Raw genomic sequence first — 26,805 nt, forward strand, 5'->3', positions numbered from 1 at the left:
CACGATGAGGTAGGCAACCGGAGCAGGTACCAGTGACGACTTCAGTTGACACCAGGTGCGTGTGTGTAGTCGGTCGCGCTACGTCGTCCGGGTTTTGATTCGAACCCGCGACGGCGGGCGATGGTGGTTGAGCTACATAAATCTATCAATGTCGAGTCGCGAGGAACGAGAAATTGTGATCAAAGACCGGTGGTCAATTGCGTGGGGCAGCTAACTAGCTTGCCATTTAATATACATCCCAACTGTAGAAAGCATGTTCCTCGTGAACGCCTTGATTATCCCCTAACCATAATATCCCTCGTGTCAAAGCAAAAAGTCGTGATCCTCCTGAATACCCATACGTGATATCGCTTAGTTGCGCTCGCCTCGGAGGCGGCGGGCGAGCTGGATATCCTTGGATTGGATGGTGACACGCTTGGCATGGATGGCACAGAGGTTGGTGTCCTCAAAGAGGGAGACGAGGTAGGACTCGACGGACTCCTGGAGAGCACCGATGGCGGAAGACTGGAAGCGGAGATCAGACTTGAAGTCCTGGGCAATCTCACGGACCTGTTCGTCGAATGTTAGTATGAGTCAAGCGGTGACGAATGTAGCAGGTGATGCTTACCAGACGCTGGAAGGGGAGCTTTCGGATGAGGAGCTCGGTCGACTTCTGGTATCGTCGAATCTCACGGAGAGCGACGGTACCGGGCTTGTAGCGGTGAGGCTTCTTGACACCTCCGGTAGAGGGGGCGGACTTGCGGGCTGTTGGTGATGAAGTTAGTGGTCATGTTTTTGGTTACCCGACGCGTGTCGCGTCGAGTTGAAGTCGGGGTGGAGACTTACCAGCCTTAGAGGCGAGCTGCTTGCGAGGGGCCTTGCCACCGGTGGACTTGCGGGCGGTCTGCTTAGTGCGAGCCATTGCTGAAGATTGACGTGAAGATGGAAGAGTTAAAGAGTATGTGATTGATGGTTGATGATAGTTGTTGTTGATGGATGATTGTGGGGGTGGAAGGCTGAAGTGGGTGTGTGATGCAGAAGGAAAAAGTCGAGAGAGGGAGCAGGCGGGGGGATTGCTTTATACCTGAGTGTGCAGGCGGCGGCTGATCTGAGTGCAGTGGACCGTGCGCGCTGATTGGAGTGTATTGTTTGCAATCACCCACCGAAAATGGAAAAATGGGGCCCGGTGAAAACTGCACCACTGATTGTAAAAAAAGCTGCACGCGTGCTGATTTTCTATTGGCTCCAATTTTCATTTGTCTCGTCTGCCCGCGTAAGGTAGCGCCCCACGCACGCTTGTCAAAGTCGCTCACCCGTTGGAATCTGATCTCTATTTTGCCAGGCGGCCAATGGCGAATTTGCTGTCCGCGGTTATGAATTTCAGTCCAGGCACCCGATTATTGACTGAGGCGAAACTCGACCTGGGGAAACGGTCCATGAGATGGCCACAGTCACAAGTCACAGTCATAGTCATAATCATTAGTAGTCATAGTCACAGTCCACTCTGGGGAACATGTTGCTATCTCATTTCCCGTCACAGTCTTTGTATAAGTCTACGCGTATGCCTTGTGCGATGTTGGATGTGATGAATGGTTTGATCTTTGTAGTCTGTTAATGTTGTAATGCTTGTTGGTCAGGCCATGATTGGCTACAGCTTCATGTGTTCTCAGTTGCTTGGACTGTGCATGATGCTATTCTGGTAAGTGTGCAAATACAGTAGATGTTGATATTATTTTCATTTGATACCTTGTTACTCAATTTTGGACTTCAATTGACATTATTTGGTTACGTTGCTTTTGTGCTACTGTCTCTGTATCGAGTTGGGCATTTGAGTCGTTGGGCTCATTCAATGACACAGTTAACCATATTCAACCAAGCAGTAATCTCAACGCAACCGTAACGCAATTCGCCACAGACGATACACAATGAGTCGCAATGGCCTACAGTTTATGCCATAGGGCTTATAACAGCATCTCAACAATTCTACCACACTGCAGTATGCCAATGTTACACACATGGACATATTGTAGTCGAAAGCTACCCTACAACGAGACTTTACACTGGTGGGACAACATTGCATCCAATTGCATAAGTGGGTGGCTCAAGTTCAGTTGGCCGGGTGCACGTTATGCTGCTGAGTGCCGGAAACCGAGAGCCTGAGACCGACCCCCGCTTTCGATTTCAAAAATCAACGCAATCCGAATTTTTAATTCGTCAGCTTAAAAACTCGCGTCACTAGGCACCTCTGCTCAGAGATCGCGTCGCCCAGCAGGGATCAAGATCACACAGTGGGTCCAGCCAACTGATCCCGATTCTGGCCCACTCGTACTTAAGCTCTCCCACTCCCGCTCTACATTGCTGCATCTCATACTCAGACACTTTCATCCAACGTCTCTCTACATCGACTGCACATCACCATACACTACCAGTGTATACACACACCACACACAATCAAACAACCAACTCTCCCTCTATCACAATGACTGGACGTAAGTGACACTTCGCCTCTGCACCTGCATACGTGCCCGATCACATTCGACGCGTTGTGGACGCGTCTCTCGTGTTTCCTCCCCAAGCTTACACTTATCTTCACAGGCGGCAAGGGCGGCAAGGGCCTCGGCAAGGGTGGTGCCAAGCGTCACCGAAAGATCTTGCGAGACAACATCCAGGGCATCACCAAGCCCGCCATCCGACGTCTCGCTCGCCGAGGTGGTGTCAAGCGTATTTCTGCCAGTAAGCTGCTCATTACACAATACTACGTTGGCCGTGACTAACACCCTCCAGTGATCTACGAGGAGACCCGCGGTGTCTTGAAGACCTTCCTTGAGGGTGTCATTCGTGATGCTGTCACCTACACTGAGCACGCCAAGCGCAAGACAGTCACATCTCTCGATGTTGTATACGCCCTGAAGCGACAAGGCCGCACCCTCTACGGCTTCGGTGGTTAAGCGCGTTCTGTTTTACATGCTGTTACGAATCTTTGCGGTCGACTGCTTGCTGCGCAGGACCATGTAGGGTGTTTCATGACGACAAATGGGTCCGGTCTTGTTTTTGGGTGTTATGTATCATAGGGAAACGGGGGATTACATTCGGGGATAATCGAACACGCCCTCGAGGCGATCTTGATCATCACACAGTGCATGTTTCTTGAATTGCTGCGAACATCCTGCTGTACTGCGTAGGCCGTTTGTGAACTTCGACATTGCCCACGTGTTGAGCCTGTCGCGCGCCGGATGTAATGACTGTTATGTGCTGGGTTGTGGACGCGAGTAGATGCCATGCACGTTGCATGCCGTTGAGGCATGTTTGCGTGTATGTCACTATCAATGCTTCCATGAACGCGTCTGATTCCTCACGATTAGGATAGTTGACAGCATTTCATGAAATAATGTACATCTGTATATCGATTCTCATTAACACGTACGCCGTGCAGCTTTCTGCTTACACTGAGTTTTTGAGTATATGGATGTAGATCCTCGTATGGTATATTTTGGTCGAAGGATGCGGTTAACGTCGCGAGATTTGGCATGTCTCATCTATGTGGATGATTTTCAATACTCGCGTTCTGGAACAGGCTTAGACGACTTTCACATTGTATCCTTGCCTTTATCTCACTACATTACGCATTAAGGGGTTTCTGTCTACACCAGTATCCAGAGCTTGGCTTTCGGGAGAAACGTAGGTTGAAGTCTATAACAAGCATGGCACCACTTGAGACACTTTGAAACTGAACAAAGTGTTTGACGGCTGGCTTCCACATAAGGCTCACGTTAAAAACGTCAGCATAAACCCGTGGCAGCTCCAGATGAACCCTATTTAAAGATAAATAAATAAATAAAATGATTACATTGTTGGTCTCAATGTCAATGTATTGGTTGTTCACTCGCGTCACAGACTGCCCAGGCTGCCGAGATCTCCGCCTACCCTGGAGACCGACATCAAAAACTGAGTGTCAAGTTGGAGACAGCTGGTAACCTCTCAATAATCGCTGTTGCACTGCCTTCACCAATGAGTCACTTCACTGCGTATTCATTGGGGCCGGCTGAGAGAATACGAACGCGACAGGCCTTGGGTGACCGAATAAATGCGGTTCTGGAACAGTCTATATCTCGCCTGGTGATCAGCATTCTGAAGCTGGGCAACTGCGGGCGGAGTGAAACTAACTACCCAATGGCTTGAAATTGGCCGATACGTAACATATTTGCAACCCCGTAGATTACTAGGTATGTACTAAGCAAGGGAAAACAGATACAGACAGGCATGTCACTCGATAGATCAATATTCGCATACATCTCATGCCAATCGGCCGAAGGTATCGGATTACGGAGCCTACGGGTGGCGAGAACAAAGGATCGTCGGGCCTGGACCACGTGGATGTTTGCTAAAATTAGGTCGAAGCCGCTGCAGACGCAGACACAACCGGGAGCGGAATTTACCAGGTTTGGCTCATGCCTACTACCTACCTACGGATGAACAGCAGGAGCAAAAAGACCGTTTGTATTGATCAACTATTACTCAGCCATGAAGGTGGCTAAATGATGACGGGGATTACAAATGACTCCGGGAAGTTGGATTTAGACATGATCGGATTACTCTAAAAACCCGAGAGCGCCGGAGATAATGAATGAATGGCCATGACCAAATCCATAGCCCATTGTCATTAAGCTATGCATGCATGAGCCCCCCCCACACGGACAAGCCGAACGGTAGAAGCTGGATATTGATGATCAGATCTATCTGTGCGGACAACAAATGTACTGTAGATTTCGAGATGGATATTTGGAACGAATGATGGAACAACCATGTCGTACCGAGAAACGCCTTGACCATTCAGTCGGTACCAGCTTACATCGAATCGAATAGTGTACTGTCTAAGACCCCTGTAACGTAGCATAACAATGCCTCAATCAAGCATTGTTTCTCACACAGCTTGGTGATTGCTCAGCTCTATTAATCCTCTACTCATCCTGTTCGCCGACGACAACTAAATCGGAGGATTGAAGAGCCGGATGGCTGACAAGATGCCGATGTGCAAATTGCATCACATCTAGTGTTAGGGGAAACACATTGACATACTATTCACACGTACAGACAGTCGGTAAAGACTATCGGTACCTTGGTTACTATAAGCCATCGGGTATATTTTGCGCTGGTAGTGAGATAGAAGCTCAGACTCTAATAGCGATAGATGGATCACCCGGTGCCGGCCTCAGCCGCCGCCGTTGCGGGTACGGGTACTGTGCTGAGATTTTCGCCGCCAGCCCTACGCGGACCCAACGGACGGAAGACCAGCACCTAGTCCCAGGTAGGCTACACCATGGCTAATAAACGTTTGGCATAGCTGAAAATTACAGTAGCTGATATTCATTTCACGCTGCAGTATCTAGGGAGGAAAGAAAACTCAGGTACTTGACCCTGAGCGACAAAATTATTTAGGTAAATCTAGCCTAAGCTTAGGGGGCCGCCTTGCTAAGTTTATTTGGCATCCTCTTCTCAAGTCTTGAGTTTTTTTGCTCCCTAAGGAGTATGTAACTACCTGTAGACGCTGTGCATGTCACTTCTTGGTTCTCGGACCGGGGAAGGAAGCAAGATCGAGATGAACATGGCGTGCAACTCTAAGTCATGAGCTTTTGCCGACAAAGTCGCACCCCCGGCCCAAATGATACCTACATCTTGCATACCTATTTTACACAGACCCAGGTAGGTAAGTACTTAGGTAAGGTGGTTCCAACGATGAAGGATTTTATTTTCGTGCCTACCTTATGGCCCGCAAGTTCCATCCATATGGTCCTGGTTCAAAGTGCCGAGTTATCTCACCCGAAGCGGTTGCTAACCTTGCAGAAATACTCATGCATCTTTCCGGATAGGTGTTATCATCAAAAAGAGTTCCAGGCTTCTTGACCATCTATAATGGGAAGTTCTGTCCGAGCATCAGGGAATCGAAGCGATCATCAAAACTGTCCGAGGAGTTAATCGTGCTGGAAAACCCGTTGGGCTGGGACATGGAGGCAGCTCAGTCAGTTCACGGAGAAACAGAACACAAAGGCTTCTAGAAACAGGCGGGACCAAACGAGATCGATCTGGGCAGCTTAAAAATGGACTGTAAAATTAGAGCTTGTGGCTTAGCTTCCAACGAGCCACATGTCTGATTGGCTGGAGCACAAAGTCCGATTGCATCCGACGGCTGGTAGCGGATCGGTCAGGCCGAGAATGCACTGCAGCGAAGAATTCGAAGAAATGTTCATCCAATTATATCATTTCATTTCATTTCATCGGTTGATTGTTGAACTGTTCCCGACCAGCGAGATGCGACCAGGGTCGGTTCCTGCGTCGAGCGAGTGTGTACTCCGTATCCCCATGGTCAATAGAGAGCATGGGATACAGATTTTTTCTTTCTTGTTTTTGTGTCTTTACCCTATCGAGTAGTATCCTCCGGGTAGGCGGTAACGCTTGAACAGGTGTTGTCTTGAATCAATGAGGCAGTCACATACATGTTTGTAATGTACATGCATGGTATGGTTAGTCACACCATAGGGCGTGTCATACGACGACTCTGCAAATATTTTTTCTTAGCTCTCCTGATTTGAGTTCCAAGGCTCCCCAGGACTGGCTAACATCTGGCAGCTGAGTCGAAATTTCCAACCGTGATGAATCAACATACGACGACATGTCTCATGTGACCTTGACCAAGAGTCATCATGTGATTACAAATGGTGGGGTAGAGATTCGCATGGATTGTGGCGGAATATCAAAGAGTGGCGTCGGAACCAGATGATAAACCATGAGATGTGGCTGTGCGAGGGAGCCGGCGCGAGGGAGATACGTATCCAACAAATGGGAGGATCGGCGGGGCTAGACTACGTCAGTGGAACCTTCAAGAGGTAAAAAAAAAAAACTTGAGCGTGCTGGGCGCCTGGGCCGGGTTAAGATTTTCCTGAACAGCGTCAGAGTCCAAGGGATTGAGAGACCCTATTGGGCACCGGCTCTGATGGGCCCCTATCGGCGTCAGAGCCCTGCAGCCTTGGGTGCAAGCTGGCCTTGGCCCTTGAACCCGAACCTTGAACAAACCTAAATGATACGTACCATTGCTTGATACGGGCATGTATCTTTGGATCCCCGGAGTGGGAGTGGACATGTCCGTTGCGGGAGGGCTTGGGGGCCCAATTAGTCAGTCAGCCAACACCTCGCTGTTCGGTTGCTCGTCTCGCGAGGAGGGAGAGGAAGAGGGACGGGATATTTGAAATCAAGAGGAGAGGATTATGTGTATGGCCACAGATTATCGTCAGTGCACGGCGATTGAGAAGGTACCGGAAGTGACCTGAAGCAGCGGGAAGATCAGCAACCATATGGTCATATCGAATGGGTGACCCAGACAGACATCATCATCAGCATCATCATCCATGATCAATCAGCCATCATTCATCTATTACTTCACCAGGAGCAAGCGAGTGCACACACACATATACCTAAACCTACCTTACTTACGTAGTAGCGCGTCGCATAACTGCCAATCCGCCGCTGACCTAGGAGGAAAAAACGAAGCAAGACAACGGCTTCGAGTCTGGCGTGACGATATACATTATCCACACACCACGACATACTTACCTACCATGGTACATTAATTACTTCACAACCTGTCGAGGTTGCATACCACACGTACGGCACCCACCCTCATCGCATCGAATTGTCCAAGAGTCATCAAGCCCACACCACCATTACATATACCGGGTTACATACCGCAAATCGACCTCACTCACTTCCTGCTGCGGTACCCTCCTCCACGGCTGCTGTTGGGGCATGCGCTAGGTACCTAGCGATTCTTTCCAGATCCCGGCCTCGGTGCTGTCCTGTGCATCATCGAGTGGGCCCAGGGTCTTTTTTAGTCTCGGCCCGGTGGGGGTGCACCTAGTGACTTCATCGACTCCAGCACTGTACTGCACCTACTAACCTTCCCTTACCTTATGTAGGTACCTTATCCATCAGTCTTTTGGCTTCCATCACTCACACCTTGTTGCTCATCTAAACGGTCCCTGCTTTCTTTAAAAAGCGACCATTCCCACCTTTCGCCACTTTCTCTCAACTCTAAACATAAACTCATCTTTTACAACATCACCATGTTATCGATCCCTCGACTACATCAACAGCAACTTCAGCTCCAACAACAACTACAACACAACTCTCCCAACTCTCAGCAGCACCAGCAGTTTCCCTACTCTCAGAACTGCCATACCGAATTCAACTCTGTTACCTACTCTGACCTTCCTCGATCGACTTACGAAGACGAGATCACTGCTTTGAGTCAACAACTTCCCACCGACCTCATGCAGCCCGAAGCGTGGGGAGCACTCGCCCAACAGACTCACAGGTTACCTCGTGGGACTCATCAGCGCGAGTCTTCTCTGTCATCTCTAGGGTCTTCAACAGCTGGGCCTGCCTCGCCCTTCAACCACAACACATCGAACCCACACATTGCAATCACCGACGCAAACGACCAGAGCAATCCCTCATATTATCACCTGGCCAAGTCGATGGCTTCTTATGCTGGATACCAGACTTGCGGAGGCTTGGAGCAGAATGCTATGCCTGACATGGCCTATCCGATCACTCTGTCAGGACCAAGCAGCAAGCCAAGGATGGATCGGACTTTGATGCAAGCTCCTGACTTCTCTGGTGGCTCATCACGATCACACCCCGCCTCAGTGGCGAGTTCCATAGCGGGTGACTCACCTGCTACTCCTACAGTTGGCGAAGCAGATAACTCGGAGAGAAGGCGAAAAGGTAATGTCCTCGATGACGGCCTCATATCCATGAACATAAGCTCACATTCTTATTACCCAGGTTTTGCCAATGCTCCAAAACTTGACAGAACCATGACAGACATTTATGCGGACGAACTCTACAGCCCCAACTTTGCCATCACATCAACCCCTCCCTCGCAAACTCAGGTGGCTTTATCACCTACAAACGATGTCTTCAGTCAGCGACTCAACGCCGCCAACAACCAGCATCTAAGTGCTGCTCAATCGCCAGTCTCTAGCAACTCGCGAGATAGGTCGCCCTTCAGAACTGGCTCGCCTCTCGCCCCTTCTCCTGCCCATGAGTTTGGCAACCATGGACTTCCACAGAACTTGACATTCAACAGTGCACAGCGCATACGCGAGCAGAATAAGGCACATCAAGATGCTCAGGTCATGCGTCAACAGATGAGCATGAAGCAGGAGCCCGAGACCCCGAAGACCATTTCTCCAAAGGATGCGATTCTTGAGTTCAACGAGTCTGAGGGTGACAACAATTTCCCTCTGTTTCCTCAGAGCTCTTCGGGCTTCGATCTGGACCAGTTCCCAAAGTCTATGGTTAGCTCTCAGGAATCTATGCACGACACCCACAGCCAAAATCACTTCAACTTCCTATCATCGCACGCAGCCAATGGAATTTCGGTGCCTCAACAATATCCGTTTATTGCACACCCTCGGATGAACCATGAGACACCACCTCGCTTGAGCTCCGCTGGATCGAGCTCGAACGAATCGCGGAATGTCACCCCTGCAACCCGCCCCGGCAGCACTGCTGCTGATGGCGGCACTTACACCTGCACATACCACGGTTGCACATTACGATTTGAAACTCCAGCGCTACTTCAGAAGCACAAGCGGGAAGGCCATAGGCAGACCCAGAACCTTGGACCTTCACAACCTCGTAATATGGGTATGACATCTGCACTGTTAAACACACAGGCGGGCCCTCATCGTTGCGACAGGATCAACCCGAGCACTGGCAAGCCCTGCAACACTGTCTTCTCTAGGCCATATGATCTCACTCGCCATGAGGACACCATCCACAACGCTCGGAAGCAAAAGGTGCGATGTGATCTTTGCACTGAGGAGAAGACATTCAGTCGTGCGGATGCTCTAACCAGACACTATCGCGTATGCCATCCGGACGTGGAACTTCCAGGCAAGCATCGTCGAAGAGCCGGTGCATGAGTTCGGTGGCGTACAAGGCCAGCCGGCCAGCCCCAACTCACCATGCTCGCCTTGAGGCAAGAATTTTGCCGATGGGAGCTCCCGGAATACTGTCCAAATCATTCCAGGATTGGCGCCGTGCCGTTAGTCTGGGGCTCCGTAGATGATGCCGCATGACGTTTACCACCGTCGAAACAAGGCTTGGCGGTTGTGGACCGATCACCGCAAGGCTTCAGTTTGTTTGAATCGGGTTGGTCGACAAAGTGCCAAACCGATAGCGCCCTAGGCCTTAGTGCGGGCAGGTGGGTCTAAGGGTCCCTTCCTGCAGGAAGGGTCCTTTCCGGTCAATCTGGCTACGTCATGAGCCATCCACATACTATGGCTGTGACATCATATGGGCCCACACAAGTTTCAGTCACCGACCAGTGTCCCTCTCCGACACTCCCTGATGATGACATGGCGTCCGTCATGGATAGCGGACTGTCATTCGTTGTCATTGTACATTATCCTGGTTCCAGTTGTTTCGGTTGTTTTGGCACCTCATCGAAGGACATTTCCTATGCGACTTGCATGTATCTACCTATTTAACATTTGTACCAGGTCATCTGGCCGGCCAGAAACACCTTATGTTTGTTATGGAAAAAATTGGATTGGATTGATAGGAAACTGGTCTAGACAAAAAGAAAACAGGAGCGTTTTTGTTTTGTTTACTACAGCGAGTTTTGTCTTTATGCCTTTGGGCAGATGATATCTAGGATTGGAATTTGAGTCAAGTCGCTTCTGCGAGTTGAACGTCATGCATGATGCCTGATGACTGCATTGACAGGAAGAGACTAATGGCGCTTTCAGCTGTCGACAGGGCGGGAAACAGCAAGGGTTAGCTCATCACCGACTGTACTTTGTTATTTTTGGAGACAAGCGACAATTATAGATTATGACGATGTATGATATAATGCGACACAAAAGAAGAAGATCTTCAAATTCAAAGACATACACTTGATTCCCCCAGCGCCTAATGACAGCCAGATGTATGTGCATATTGCAACGTGATGCATATCAATGCTGCAAGTAAGCAGCATCCCCCTAAGTTTAGACCGCTCATAAACAGCTGGCGCTAGCTACCACTGTAGATCCGACCCTTGAAATCGATCATAAGAGTGCATTGATGATGGATGCGACTTTATTCTACTGCCGATCAGTTTCAAGCTAACCCTCCGCTACCTTTGGTGATGGTTACTTATAACTGACATGGATGCAGCGACGTCACAAGGGTTACAGTTCCCTTGCTCCTCTCTCTGCATGGGTCTAGTAAAGTATAGCAATGTCTTCGTATGAATCCTTGCAACGATACAATCTGAAAGTGCTGTAAGTAAGTAGTCTGCATAAACTAGTCCAATGGCTCCATAGCAAGCAAGAATCATAGTTCAAGGTATTGTTGTTCTTTCTGGTAAACTCTTCTTCAAGTTCTTGTTCGGCCGATTTCACAAGTGTACCGTAATTTCGTCACAGATATCCACTTGACTCAATTCTTAAACCAGGGTACGGAGTCGCACATATGACTCTTTGCGGCACAGCACGGCAGTAGGGAGAGTCTGGATAACGTCACAGCTTGGGGCCACTCCATTTCCCCAGCTTTACCAGAAGCAACAACATATGGCCGAACGACGTACGCAGCAATGAACAACGTGCATTCTGTCTGTGAATAGCAACGCACACCTCACCCCACCTCATCGGACCATAGCCATATCCATAGCCCTTCCTTAGCTCAACACAGCTCAACACGGCTTAACTCTATTCAACTGTCCTATCTTGTTCCCGGTCTCTCCACTAACGCCATAGCCTTCTTGCACCTTATATCTGAGCGCCCTTGTAAGTAGAAACCAAGTGGCCGGTACACAGGAGCATACAGCTTGTGCCAAATTACGTCGTCGTTGTTTTGTTCGAGTCGAGACCTTTCATCATAGGCCGAGAACGGCTGCGCGGGCGTCCTCGTAAAGGGGTGTAATTCCCGTCCAGAGCTCAAACTGAATAGACCAGATTAGTTGGCTGAACTATCCTTCCTACCACAGACAAGCTATGGTCATGCCATAAGTGAATTTACCTGATACCACCCCTGAGAGGCAAGAACCTCTAGCCCTGGAATTGTGGTCCAGTTACCGGCATCCTCTGCCAACTGCATTATCGGGGTATGGCTGGGTTTGTATGCCATCTCGAGGAGGACTCGGCGCTCTTCGTTAATAGCTGGCCGACTGAGCACGACAGCTACGAGCTCCCGCAGAATGGGGTCGATAGGCCGATCAGCGGGAATAGTACTGACGACGACCTTGACGTTCGGCGAAACCTTGTCTATGTCTGAAGCCTGGCTCAGGCCTTGTAGGCTGTAATCGCTGGGGAAGTCAGCTGCAAGTGCATCTGCCTTGGCCTGGTTGCGAGCGGCAATGTAAACTGGGCTGAACCCCAGAGAGTGCAGGGCAAAGACGGCAGCTCGAGTAGTCCCGCCAGAGCCCACGACCATGGCTGCTCCTCTTGTATCAGAGTCTGCCTGTTCCTCGATACCGGCGTCATGAAGAGCGTGTACCATGCCTCTCCAGTCTGTGTTGTCTCCCAAAAGTCGTCGACGGCCATTGGCGTCAGCCTTGCCTAAGGGAACAACGGTGTTGACAGCTCCGATGGCCTGAGCTGCAGCAGAGAGATCGTCAACCTGACTCATAATATCCAACTTGAGAGGTATGGTGACCGAGGCGCCTCCAAAATCAGAAGACCTCAGCACTTCACATACATCCTTGATTTTGTCCGTCTCGAGACGATGGTACTGGTGAGGCAGACCCATCTGCCCGAACAGGGTGTTGTGAAGAGCAGGCGAGCGAGATGCTGAGATGGGCTTTCCAAACAGATAGAATTTGTATGGGTCCAGATCGCCGAGTAATGCCAGAGCACGGCGTATCTCAGACGCGGACATCTGGCCTGGTGCGGCCTTGAAGGGTAGGGCAGGATGAGACACTGGCGTCAAGAACCGGTTCAGTACACGACTCAACTTTCCAGCTTTGCCCATGTTCATGACAATCATGGGTGTCTTCTGCGCTTCCTGCATTCGAGATTTGAATTTGGCAAGGTCGAAGTTGTCCTCAGGAGTGCGAGCAACACCAACCAACTTGATTATATCGCCGTACTGGAGAGCCCGATTGTAGTACTGAATCCACGACGCATTCTTCCAAGACATAGTGCCCTTAGGGTCATGGTGAGAGGCGATTATGCGTGAATACCCGCGAGATTCTGTTATTGTTTGGATGATGTCGTCAGGAAGCGTCATTTCAACATCGACGTACTCCAGACCCATCTGCAAAGCCAGGCGGTAGAGCTGGAGACCTTCTTCGTAGGCACTGTCCGGGAATTTACCACCCTGAGACTCGGTCCTCAACGTGAAAACGATAGGCTTCTTCGCTGAGGCGCGAAGAGTCGAAACCTGACGAGTAACAGAGTCGATGGAACGATCCTGGAGCAGATCAACCCTTAGCTCGACAGCATCAGAGCCAACCACAACTTCTGGCACAAGGCCAACAGCCTCATCAACGTCAGGCACAGTCAGAGACACAAAGAAACTGTGGTCTTTGTTTAAAACGTCTCTGAAATGAGAGTTTCTGCCCGCGATAGAATGCACAAATTGCCGGAAGTCGGAGGGAATCTCGGCCTTGGAGCCAGACGATTCGGAGTGCGGGCTGTAGTAAAGATGTGTGCTGCACTCGTTGTAGAAGTCCTTGCGGCGCAAATAGACCTGTCGGATCTCACTGGTATAGGCCGGCCGGGTTTTGTCACGGTTGAGATATTCAACCACTTGGTCGGTGTCGCGATGGACTAACAAGACAGTGCCACCGCTTTTGCCGTAGCTCTTGAGCATCTCTCTGGCCTCCGGAGTCTCGACCAGACCACCACCACAAGAGAAGATATGACCTGTCTTATTGTTCTCCATGACATCCCGCAGAAGTGCCAGCTCGTCCGCACGGAAACCCTCCCACCCACGGTCACCTCTGATCATTTCGGGAATCGTCCGCCCGGCACGCCTCTCCAGCTCTTGATCCAAATCGATGAATTTCCAACCCAGAAGTTTGGCCATCCAGTTACCAGCGGTAGTCTTGCCGGCGCCTCGCATTCCGATGATGAAGACTGAGCCTTTCAAAACTGCCTCTTGGCTCTCGTGGTCATCCTCATCAACGTCTGGCTCTTCACCGACCATGTCGACATTGAAAGTTTGGGAGAGAATGTCCCACCACCCTGGCCAGGTTTTGCCAACACACTCCCTCTCCGTGATGACTACAGGGCCAGGCGAGGCAACTGCAAGGACACTAAAGCTCATCGCAACACGATGGTCATCATAGCAATGGATACCAACCTCTGGCGTCACTACACCGCCATCTCGGCTCTTACCGAGCACCTCAATACCATCCTCAAGCTCATTACATTGCACGCCAAACTTTGCGAGCTGATCCTTCATAGCGGCAATCCGATTACACTCTTTGACGCGTTGATTAGCAATGCCCGTGATTCGAGTTGTCCCCGAAGCGACAGCGGCCAGAACTGACGCCGTGAGGAATGCGTCGGTCATGGGCTCCATATCAACATGAGCAAGGCCATTGAGCTGACCAGGGGCAGGACCACTGACAGTTGTGGAGTGGTCGGACTGCTCAACATAACAACCCATAGGCTTCAGGACATCAACAGCGAAGCGGGCGTCTCCCTGCAGGGACTTTGAGCCAATATTGGGAATTGTACACTTGGTACCAGTGATGGCGGCAACCGCAAGGGGGTAAGTCGCAGAACTCGCGTCACTCTCGATGGTATACTCCTGAGGGTTCTTGTAAGTACCCTGAGGGATATGATAGGTGTTGGGCTCATCCGAAGAAGCCTCCACGTTGATCCCGAAGGAGGCCATCATGGTGATAGTCATGTCGATGTAGGGCTGGGAGATAGGTTTGCCTCCAACCAGACGCAGTGTGACAGGATTCTTGGCGTAAGGAGCGGCCATGAGAATTGACGAAACGTATTGTGATGAAGTAGTCGCGGCAAGCTCGATATCCCCCCCCCTGAATCCACCAGCGGCATCAATTCGCAAGGGTAGACTATTCTCCTTCCCAAGATACTCGATTTCGACACCGTTGGAGCGCAAGGCATCAACCAGTGCGCCGATCGGACGAACCTGCATTCTTGCATTGCCAGTCAAAATGTTGACACGAGATTCCTGGCTAGGGGTGGCAAGGGCGACAACGGTAGTCAGGAAGCGGGATGCTGTGCCGGCATTCCCCAAATATAGAGGGTCTTTACTTGCTCGCAGATTGCCACCCTTGCCTTCAACTACCAGGACCTCTCCGGCTTCTTGCCAGGAGTAAGAAGCGCCCCCGAGCTGATGGATGGCCGAAAGCATGTACTCGGTATCATCAGAATGGAGAAGATTCTTGATGCGGCAAGTTCCTGAACCCAGGGCGGCTAAGATGAGAGCTCGGTTGGAGATGCTCTTTGAGCCTGGCGGAGCCACTGTGACGTTGAGATCCTTGGGAACACCAGGGGTGACCCGAATGGATGATGACAAGATGGTCCGGATTACCTTATCTTCCACAACGCTGGCTCGTGGCTCATGACACTTGCCAATGGCCGAGAGCAGAACAATCTTCTTCTTCTTTCCATCGTTCTTTTTATCCACACCCATCTTTTCAAGAAGAATATCCACAGGACACTTCTTACCCGCTGTCAGCTTGATGACACGCTTGTCACGGAGCGAGGTTGGAAGATCGTAACTGGCGATGCACTTGACTAGCCTGGCAACTGCACCAGGACGCAAAACACCGAGGTGACGTGCGAGCTCTGCTTCCTTGACCATGCCGATAGCAACGGCTTCGCCGTGGAGAAGCTGTGGCGTCAAGATAGCCTCGAACGCGTGTCCAATGGAGTGACCGAAGTTGAGAAGATTACGGAGACCACCCTCTCGTTCATCACTAGACACAACCTCTGCTTTGACGCCCGCTGAGCCGATAACAATGCGCTTCAGCACATCTCGGATGGGGTCCAAGCGGCTTTCGCCCTTGGATCGAACGCATTCAAGGATGCGAGCTGCTGATTCCTCAAGAATAGTAAACTCAGTCTCATTCCAAATAGCGGCGGTTTTGACAACCTCAGCCATCCCATTGATGAATTCGCGGGCGGGCAACGTCTCGAGGAACGTCAAGTCAATATAGATACGCTGCGGCTGCCAGAAAGCACCGACAAGGTTTTTGCCCATTGGAGTATCAATGGCAGTCTTTCCACCAATCGACGAGTCAACCATGGCGAGCAATGTCGTGGGCACTTGGACGAACCGGACACCACGCATGAAGGTAGCAGCAACATAGCCGATCATATCTCCCATGACGCCGCCACCAAGAGCTATAATGACCGTGTCGCGGGTGCATTGTTGGGAGAGCATCCAATCCTCTATCTCGGCCTTTGTCTCACGGCTTTTGGAAGCCTCTCCTGGTGGGATGGTGTACGTGAGCAGCCGAGTGGCTGTTGCTTGGGAAGCCGCCTCGAAACGAGCTTGAAAGGCAGGCACATATGTGTCGAAAAGATTGGTATCTGTGATGAGGACGTAGGTCGACGTAGGCGTGTTTTGGAGAAGGTCATCAACAACAAAGTTAAGCCAAAGACCGTGATCGACGATGATATTGGGCTCGCCTAGAATTGAGATCCGAGTCGGATCTTGTCTCTCGGCTTGAGCCATGGTCACAGCAGGCTTCAAGATGACCCAAGATTTGCTTGCTTCTTGGCCGTGAGAATTCAATTGAGTTAAGGTTGGAAGTCTTTCGTTGACTATGGATTGGCGGGGCAGGGGATCTAGGTTGCGGTGGCCTATGAGTAAAATTTGGAGGGGTCTGCCCGATCACGGACCAAGCTCTGACTCTATGACGAGAAGAGACTAGTAAAATGCCGAGAGTTAAAACATAAGTAAAGAAGGGCAGCCCCAGTTTAAACCACTGCTTCTTCACTGATATCACTTTATCTGCAGTTCTTAGACGCAAGGTCGATTGGTCACGTGCCCCGACACGTGCATTCAATTGGTGGATCTAGTCATTATTAACTTTAGGTTAATTTGGCTTTTACTAACTAACTTATATAAATAGAGTTAACTAAATTCCTTTAAACCTTTAATTTAACCTATTAAACAGAATATAATAAAATTGCTATTAGCCTGAAAATTAATTTAATTAAGTAATAGATATTATATTATATAATAAATTATATACTTATTATAAGTAGATTTTATTTATATAATAACGCCCTGGTAATAAAGCTAACCGGCCTCTTACTATATAATCTTAAGACCTTTTTAAGTCTATTATAAAAACCCCTTAAATAGAAATCTTATTTCCTTAAGCTTTAGTTAATATAATACTATTATATCTATTTAGCTATTATCTATTTACTATAATAATTTTAAAGCTTTTATTTAAGCTACCTAAATATAATAGTAAACCTATAAAGAATTACTATAGCTAATATAAAACCTAATAAACTATTAATAAATCCTTTAGAAATTAATAGTAACTTTACTTAAAATAGTAATAAAGAATCCTTTTAAATAGTAATCTATATAGTTAATTGTATTACCTATATTATATATATTAATACCCTAAAAGTTAAAATTAAATAGCTAAAAGAAAAGCTTATTTTTTAATAGTAATAAAATAAGTTAAAATAATGCCTTAAAGAGAATAAAGGTAGATTATAAAACCCCCCTAAAACCTAAAAAAAAATAAATTATTTATATAATTATTTAACTTTAATACTAAAGACTTACTATAAATAAATAATAATACCTTAATAAAGTAATAATAAATAAAAAATAGCTTTACTTTTAATAATAATAAAGAAATAAAAACTAAAAATATTATTACCTTTAAATACCTAATTACCTTTTAAAAATAAAATAAATAGTTAAATAATATAAATTAAAGCTTTAAGAAAGCCTAAAAATAATACTATATTAATAAAAGCTATATTCTATTTACCTATAATAATATAGTATTAAATATAAGGCTTATATAGTTAAGTTATTTAAATAAATAAATAAAAAAAAGAAAAAAAGACTTAAAAAGAAATTAAAAAGTATTTAAAAAATAATCTCTTATTTTTATAGAAAATAGAAAAAATTGCCAGATACTTATAATTATATAACTAAAAAATGCCTAATAATAACTTAATTAATCCCCTTAAAACTTCTATAAGTATCTTATCTCTATTAAAGATTATCTTCTTTATAAACTTAATATAGCTATAAGAGTTTATTAATACTATACTAAACTTTTACTTACCTTTTAAAATACTATAGCCTTTTAGAAAGGTATTAATCTCCTTAAAACTAAAGAAAAACTTATTTAATTAATATAATAACTCTAAAATACTTTAAACTAAAAGAACAAATATATAGAAAACCTATTAAATTCCTTATTACTTAAAAAGAAACCTTATTAACCCTAAAAACTACTTAAATTATATTTATATTAATAACCTTAAAAAAATAACTAAAATTACTTTTTTATTATTAACTTAAAAAAAAAAGAAAAAAACCTAAATTCTATAAAATACTATAATTATTATAAAAAAGATTACTATTTAAGAAATTGCCCTAAACCTAAAAGGATAAACTAAATAAAAAGATTAAAAAACTAAATATAACTAGAAATATAGATTAATTCTTAATTAATACCCTTAAAATAACTTTAATTTATAATTAAAATAGACTCTAAACCTACTTTAAAAAGAAGATCTTAACTATAATAAAGGCTTAAGGCTATAAAACCATTAAAGTATAGGCTTACCTTAATTATAATATAAAAATAGATATTACTAATAAAACCTTTATAAAATTCTAAAGATTTTAATAACTAAAAGATATTAATATTTCCCTTTAAAAAGTAAATAATACTTAATTAAAAACTATAAAATATTAAAAAATTATAATAACGCCCTGGTAATAAGGCTAACTGGCCTCTTACTATATAATCTTAAGACCCCCTTAAGTCTATTATAAAAACCCCTTAAATAGAAATCCTATTTCCTTAAGCTTTAGTTAATATAATACTATTATACCTATTTAATTATTATCTATTTACTATAATAATTTTAAAGCTTTTACTTAAATTACTTAGGTATAATAGTAAATCTATAAAGAATTACTGCAGTTAATATAAAACCTAATAAGCTATTAATAAATCTTTTAGAAATTAATAATAACTTTACTTAAAATAGTAATAGAGAATCTTTCTAAATAGTAATCTATATAGTTAATTGTATTACCTATATTATATATATTAATACCCTAAAAGTTAGAATTAAGGAGCTAGAAGAAGAGCTTACCTTTTAATAATAATAAAATAAGTTAAAATAATGCCTTAAAGAGAATAAAGGTAGATTATAAAACCTCCTTAAAACTTAAGGAAAAAATAAACTATTTATATAATTACTTAACTTTAATGCTAAAGACCTACTATAAATAAGTAATAATACCTTAATAAGGTAATAATAAATAGAAAATAGCTTTACTTTTAGTAATAATAAAGAAATAAAAGCTAAAAATATTATTACCTTTAAATATTTAATTACTTTTTAAAAATAAAATAAATAGTTAGATAATATAAATTAAAGCTTTAAGAAAGCCTAAAAATAATATTATATTAATAAAAGCTATATCCTATTTACCTATAATAATATAGCATTAAATATAAGGCTTATATAGTTAGGTTATTTAAATAAATAAATAAAAGAAAGAAAAAAAGATTTAAAGAGAGATTAAAAAGTATTTAAAAAATAATCCCTTACTTTTATAGAAAATAGAGAGAATTACTAAATATTTATAATTATATAATTAAAAAATGCCTAATAATAACCTAATTAATCTCCTTAAGACTTCTATAAGTATTTTATCTTTATTAAAGATTATCTCTTTTATAAGCTTAATATAGCTATAAGAGTTTATTAATACTATATTAAACTTTTATTTACTTTTTAGAATATTATAGCCTTTTAGAGAGATATTAATCTCTTTAAAATTAAAAAAGAATTTATTTAATTAATATAATAACTTTAAGATACTTTAAACTAAAAGAATAAATATATAAGAAACCTATTAGATTTTTTATTACCTAAAAAGAAACCTTATTAACTTTAAGAACTGCTTAAATTATATTTATATTAATAACCCTAAAAAAATAATTAAAATTACTCTTTTATTACTAATTTAAAAAAAAAAGAAAAAGATTTAAGTTTTATAAAATACTATAATTATTATAAAAAAGGTTATTATTTAAGAAATTACCTTAAACCTAAAAAGATAAACTAAATAAAGAGATTAAAAAATTAAATATAACTAAAAATATAGATTAATTTCTAATTAATATCCTTAAAATAACCCTAATTTATAACTAAAATAGACTTTAAATTTACTTTAAAAGGAGGATTTTAATTATAGTAAAGGCTTAAGGCTATAAGACTATTAAAGTATAGGCTTACCTTAATTATAATATAAAAATAAATACTATTAGTAAAACCTTTATAAGATTTTAGGGATTTTAATAACTAAAAGATATTAATATTTCCCTTTAAGAAGTAAATAATATTTAATTAAAAATTATAAAATACTAAAAAATAACCTTAACTTTAATAAATTATTAGAAATAAATATATAAAACTATATAAAGCCTAATAAATATTAATAAATAGGACTAAAATAAATTAATATTTTTTTTTATTATTACCTTAAAAGATCTCTAAATTATAGTAGACTTTAAGATAAGATAAAAGTAATTTAAGGGACATTATAGAGGCCTTAAACTTCTTAAACCTTATTAGTTTTTAAAGAAAACCTATAATAAAGCTAAAATCTTTATTATTACTATTATTAAAAAACCTTACTTACTTTTTAATAAAGAACTTTAGAAATTTAACTGACTTAAAGGCATTCTTTATAAACTAAAAGCTTATATTAAGGTCTTTAGCTATAATAAGGTAGTAAAGATATCTAACTTTAAGAAGATAGATTATATTATTAATTTAATTAAAGAGAAAAAGCCTTTATATAGCCCTATCTATTCCCTTTTATAGGCAGAACTTAAAGAACTTTAAAAGTATATTTAAAAAAACCTAAAAACTAAATAAATTTATCTATTTAAAAGTCTAGTTAGATCTTTTATTCTTTTTATCTCTAAAAAAAATAGAGGTTTTTGCCTTTATATAGATTACTATAGCTTAAATACTATTACTATTAAGAATTATTACTTTTTACCTTTAATTTTAGAAATTATAAATTATATTTAAAAGGTAAAATACTTTTTTAAAATTAATATTAAAGATATATATTATTAGATTTATATTTAAAAAGGGAATAAATAGAAAATTACTTTTTAAATTTACTATAGTTACTTTAAGTATATAATAATACTATTTAGACTAGTTAATATACCTATTATATTTTAATATTATATCTATTAAGCCCTTTAGGGTCTTATAGATATAATCTATATTATCTATTTAAATAATATTTTAATATTCTTAAAGATAAAAAAAAAGTATATTAAGTACCTTAAATAAATCTTAAAATAGATAAAAGATATTAAATTATATATAAAACCCTTAAAGTGCTCCTTTTATTAAAATAAAATAAAGTTCTTTAGCTTTATTTTAACTATAAAGGGTATTAAGATAGATCTAGTAAGGATTTATACTATCCTTAAATAGCCTAAACTTACTACCTATAGAGAAATTTAAGTATTTTTAGGATTTTATAACTTCTATAGGCAGTTTATTTATAAATACTTTAAGGTTATTACTTCCCTTATAGCCTTTATAAAAAAAAGTTAAAATAAAAAGAAACTAAAAAGTATAAGGTTAAATAATTAAAAAAGATAGTTATTTTAGGCCTTTATTATTAAATTTAAAAAGGCCTTAATCTTATAATATTTTAATTTTAAAAGATATATTTATATTAAAATAAATATATTAAATTATATTATAGTAAGAATTCTTTTTTAATTAAATAATAAAAAGAGATATTATTTAATTACCTTTTAATTATAAAAATTTAATAACCCTAAAAGAAAATATAATATTTCTAATTAAGAGATAATAGTAATTATAGAGTTATTTAAGTATTAATAGTATTACCTTAAAGGCTCTTTAAAATAAATAGAGGTCTTAAATAACTATTAAAATCTCTAATTATTTATAAAGAATATTAAATTAAATAGAAAATAAATATAATAGTATTTATATTTAATAACTTATAACTTTATAATTAAATATAAAAAGGGATTTATAAATCTTATTAATATTTCCTTAAGACCTTTAAAAGTTAAAAGAAAGAAATATTAAAAGTTAAATTTAATTAAATCTTTAAAAGATAAAATAGCTAAAGTATAAATAATAATAAAAGGTTAAAAGCTAAAAAAAAGGTTAAGTAAAAGGCTTATAAAGAAAGTAAGTTTACCTTAAACCTTAAGTAAGTTAAAAGTAAATAAAATATCTTTAGGTATTAAAGATAATTTAGCCTTACTATTAAGTAATATAGATATTATAGGCTAGAAATCTAATTTAAATATATAATCTTAAGAGATATTAGGATTATTTATAATAATTTCTAATAAAATAGTAAATTAATCTTTATATTAAAAAAAACCCCTAAAGAATAATATATTAAAGCCTTTAATTAAAATAATTAGATTAATATAACTAAGAGATAAAATAATATTTAGCTAAAAGGATAAAATATTTAAGGTAAATTATAAAGAAGGATTTTAAAAGTAAAAAGTAAAAAAATAATCTCCTTTATTTTAAAAATAGACTTTATATATTATTAAAACCTAACTTTAGAAAGGAGATATTAAAATTATATTATAATAACTTTTTAATAGGGCATTTTAGTATTAAAAAAACTTAAAAGCTAATTTAAAGGAAACTTTATTAAAAAGGCCTAAAAATTAATATAAAATAGTATATATTTATATACTGTATTTATTAAGAGATAGTATTTAAGAGATATTAACCTTATAAAAAGCTTAAAAGCCTATTAATTTTATTATATCTCTTTAAAGAGGTCTTAATAGATTTTATTATAAAATTGCTATTAATACTCTTTAAAGGTTAATAAATTAATATAATTTTAATAATAGTTAATAGATTTATAAAGTTTATATAATTTTTATCTATTTTTATTAAGATTATTATATTTAAATTAGCTAAACTTTTCTATAAGGAGATTAAATTATAGTTTAAAGCCCTAAAAGGTATTATCTTTAATAAAAGCTTTATATTTATAAATATATTTTAATTAAAATTATATTATTACTTAAGAATTAAGTAAAGACTATTAATAGCTTTTTATCTTTAAATTAATAGATAAATAGAGAAAATAAATTAAGTTTTTAAATATTACTTATATTACTTTATTAAAAATAACTAAAATATTTAGCTAAAACTCTTATAAATAGCTTAATTTACTTATAACTTAGGGGTTAGTATTATAATAAATATAACCCTAAATAGGGCCTTTATAGGTTTTAACTTAAAATTCTATATTACTATTAAAGATATTAGCTTAAAGAGGGAAGTCCTAGAAATTAAATATAAGATCTAAAAGCTATAAAAATTATAAAATAAGCTTATAATATATTAATAAAATATAATTAAAAAGCAGGCTAAGTACTTTAACTTAAAGTATTAAGAAATAAACTTTAAATAAAGATAATTAATTATATTTTTAATTAAAAACTTAAAACTTAAAAGAAAGAAAAAGAAACTAGCTTTAAGATTTATTAGCCTATTTAGGATTATTAAGTATATTAAACTATAAGTATATTATCTAGCCTTATTAAACTAATATATAAAAATATATAATATCTTTTATATAAGTCTCCTTAAAGTATATTAAGTATATAATTAAAAGGATAATAATTTCTTATTAATATTAAACCTTAAAGAAAAGGATAATTAATAGAAAATTAAATAAATTAAAGATAAAAAAGAAATATATAAGGAATTATATTACCTTATAAAATAGAAAAAATAGCTAACTAAATATAATTAATACGTTACTGCTATAAATATAGAGAATATCTTATAAGTTATTACTATCTAAAAAAAGTCTTAAATAAAGCAAAAGGGCAAAAGATTAAAGTTATAAGTAAAGATAACTTTAAGGAAAAAAGGATATTTAAGAAAAAAGCTATAATTAAAGCTAAAAGGCTTAAGTTATAAAAATGCTATTAAGAAAAATAAGTAACTATAAACTATAAATAAATCTCTTTCTATTTTAACTTAAAATTATTAAGTAAGACTATAATAACTATAATATTAAAAAGCTATCTTTTAAGTTAATTTATCTTTTTTTATAATATAAGCCTTATATAAATTACTAAAATATTTAGGCAATATACTTTAAAAGCTAAAATTATTAAAAAGAGATTAATTATATTTCTAAAAGGTTAAAAAGAAATATATAACTATTATAATAAAAGGTTAAGAACTCTCTATAAGTAAGGCAGGACTAAATATAATAAAAGGCTATATAAAAAGAGAATAGTAAAGAAAAGGTAAAGTTATAGCCTTTACCCTAATAGAGATTAAAGAGGCAAATATAATAGATACTTAAAGATATTAGTAAGGATTTAAACCTAATATAAAGCTAAAAATAGAAATTTAGGTAATAATATTAAAATTATTATAAAAGTTACTAATAAGACCTAAATATATAAAATAATAGAAAGTATTAATAGTAGTCTATTAAATTATATATCTCTTATTATTTTTCTCTAAATATAAAACCTATAAATCCTTAAATGCAGCCTAGACTTTCTTATTAATATTACTTTAGAAAGATAAATATATTTTAATATAAATATAATAGTAAGTTATAATAGTTTAGGTATATAAAAAGGTAGCTTTTTATATTATAACTTTATTAGCTAATATAATAAAAAAAATAAAAAAAAAGAACTTATAAATAGCTTTTTAATATTAATAAAGTAGAAGTTAATAATATAAATAGACTTTAAATATAAAAAGGCTTTTAATAACTAGTAAAAAATATAGGTAAGTTCTATATAGATATTGTAATAAAATTTAAAACGGTTTTTTTTATCTATAAAAAGAATAGCCTTATAGATAAAGTTAAAAGTATAGTAAATATCTACCTAATTTCCCTTAATTATAGCTATAAAACTATAAAAAAGTTAATTAAATTAATAATAAAAAATAATAAAAGAAAAATATATAAATAGTAGCTATATTTATATTTATTATATTTTTTATAATTTAAGGCACTAAAGTTAATAAAAATATACTTAATATTATAGAAATAATATAAATCCTATATAACCTTAAGATTTATAAAAGTAGCTACTAATTAATTACAGTATTTATAAATATAATAAATATATATATTCTTAGATACAGTAAAGCCAGAAAGATAATAAAAGACTTATAGCTTAAAACTAAAGGCTATAAAGAATAGAAAATAGATATACTTACTATTAAATATTATAATAAAAAATATAAAAAAGTTAAAATAGAATTAAAAAATAAAAGGTTAATTAAAAACTAAAATAAAAGAGATATAGGCTATAGATAAAAAGTAAAAATAAAAAGTATATAAGTTAATAAAATTATATAAAATAAAAAGAAGAAAAAGAAAGAGAAAAGCTTAAATTAAAAAGAGGATTAAATACCTATAGGTAAGGCAGAAATAAAAGCCTATAAAAGCCTAAAGAATTAAGGGTATAGCTTATAATTTATAGGCCTAATATATATATATTTTTAAAAGTATCTTAATAAAACTATAGAAAATAGTTTAATAGTTTATATAAAGGAAATGCTATAAATATAACCTTTTATTACTATAATATCTAACTTTACTATAAAAAGCTAATAAAAGATAGCTATAAGATAGAAAGATATTAATAACTTTATAACTTTATTATAATTATATTTAGCTAAAGATAGCTACCTAAAAAGGGAAAGATAATTATAATAATGCCCTAATAATAAGGCTAACTGGCCTCCTACTATATAATCTTAAGACCCCCTTAAGTCTATTATAAAAACCCCTTAAATAGAAATTCTACTTCCTTAAGCTTTAGTTAATATAATACTATTATGCCTACCTAGCTATTACCTATCCACTATAACAATTTAATACTATAAATAATATATAATATATAGTTATACTTAATTATAGAGATATATAGCTATAATATTAACTAATAAATAAAAATAAGGCTATTATATAATAAAAGAAAATCCTATAATTAGCCTAATTACTATTAAGTAAAATATATAAATATTACTTATTAATAAAAGAGAGATATTATAAGATTAATTAAATAAAGGAATTAATTATACCTTTTAATAAAAAGAAAGGTATATTATTAAAAAATAATATATATATAGCTATTATATAATATAGTAAATAAATATTATAATAGCTATTTCTAGCTAATATAAATAAATATTATTTTATTTTATTTTTATTTCTATAAATAAGACTATTATTTCCTTAAAGAAAAAAGTTAAGTATTTAATATAATAACTTTTATATATAATATTTTAATCTATTTATTATAACTATAAAAAGAAAATAAATAGTAATTAAGTTTTATTTACTTATATATTTACTTTCTATTTTATTTATTAACTTATTTATCTATTTTATAGGTTATAAGCCTAAACTACTTTATTTAATATTTAGTCTTTATAATTAAAATAGTTTATTACCTTTAGCTATATTAATAAGACTGCAGTATATTAATTTTAGACTTTAATATCTATTAATATAATACTAAACTGTATAATT

At 38.2% G+C, this 26,805-nt stretch overlaps 4 protein-coding genes; 2 read left to right on the forward strand and 2 right to left on the reverse strand.

Moving 5' to 3' along the window:
• Positions 1–351: 351 nt before the first annotated feature.
• On the reverse strand, positions 352–901 carry FFUJ_09749 (histone H3; the record flags this gene model as incomplete). XM_023568315.1 has 3 exons in its annotated part: positions 352–549; positions 608–744; positions 826–901. The coding sequence occupies 3 exons, from the start codon at positions 899–901 to the stop codon at positions 352–354; spliced, it is 411 nt and encodes a 136-aa protein (XP_023435533.1).
• A 1,557-nt stretch (positions 902–2,458) lies between these two features.
• Positions 2,459–2,927, forward strand: FFUJ_09748 (histone H4; the record flags this gene model as incomplete). XM_023568316.1 has 3 exons in its annotated part: positions 2,459–2,468; positions 2,575–2,712; positions 2,764–2,927. 3 exons carry the CDS (start codon positions 2,459–2,461, stop codon positions 2,925–2,927), a joined length of 312 nt encoding a protein of 103 aa, XP_023436195.1.
• A 5,166-nt stretch (positions 2,928–8,093) lies between these two features.
• On the forward strand, positions 8,094–9,962 carry FFUJ_09747 (related to 26S proteasome subunit RPN4; the record flags this gene model as incomplete). The annotated part of the gene is made up of 1 exon (XM_023568317.1): positions 8,094–9,962. One exon carries the CDS (start codon positions 8,094–8,096, stop codon positions 9,960–9,962), a length of 1,869 nt encoding a protein of 622 aa, XP_023435534.1.
• Positions 9,963–11,899: 1,937 nt separating this feature from the next.
• Positions 11,900–16,686, reverse strand: FFUJ_09746 (putative chorismate synthesis protein; the record flags this gene model as incomplete). XM_023568318.1 has 2 exons in its annotated part: positions 11,900–11,965; positions 12,043–16,686. The coding sequence occupies 2 exons, from the start codon at positions 16,684–16,686 to the stop codon at positions 11,900–11,902; spliced, it is 4,710 nt and encodes a 1,569-aa protein (XP_023435535.1).
• Between the last annotated feature and the right edge of the window lie 10,119 nt (positions 16,687–26,805).

The sequence above is a fragment of the Fusarium fujikuroi genome, chromosome FFUJ_chr09 (genome assembly GCF_900079805.1).
Source record: "Fusarium fujikuroi IMI 58289 draft genome, chromosome FFUJ_chr09".
Classification (NCBI taxonomy): Eukaryota; Fungi; Ascomycota; class Sordariomycetes; order Hypocreales; family Nectriaceae; genus Fusarium; species Fusarium fujikuroi.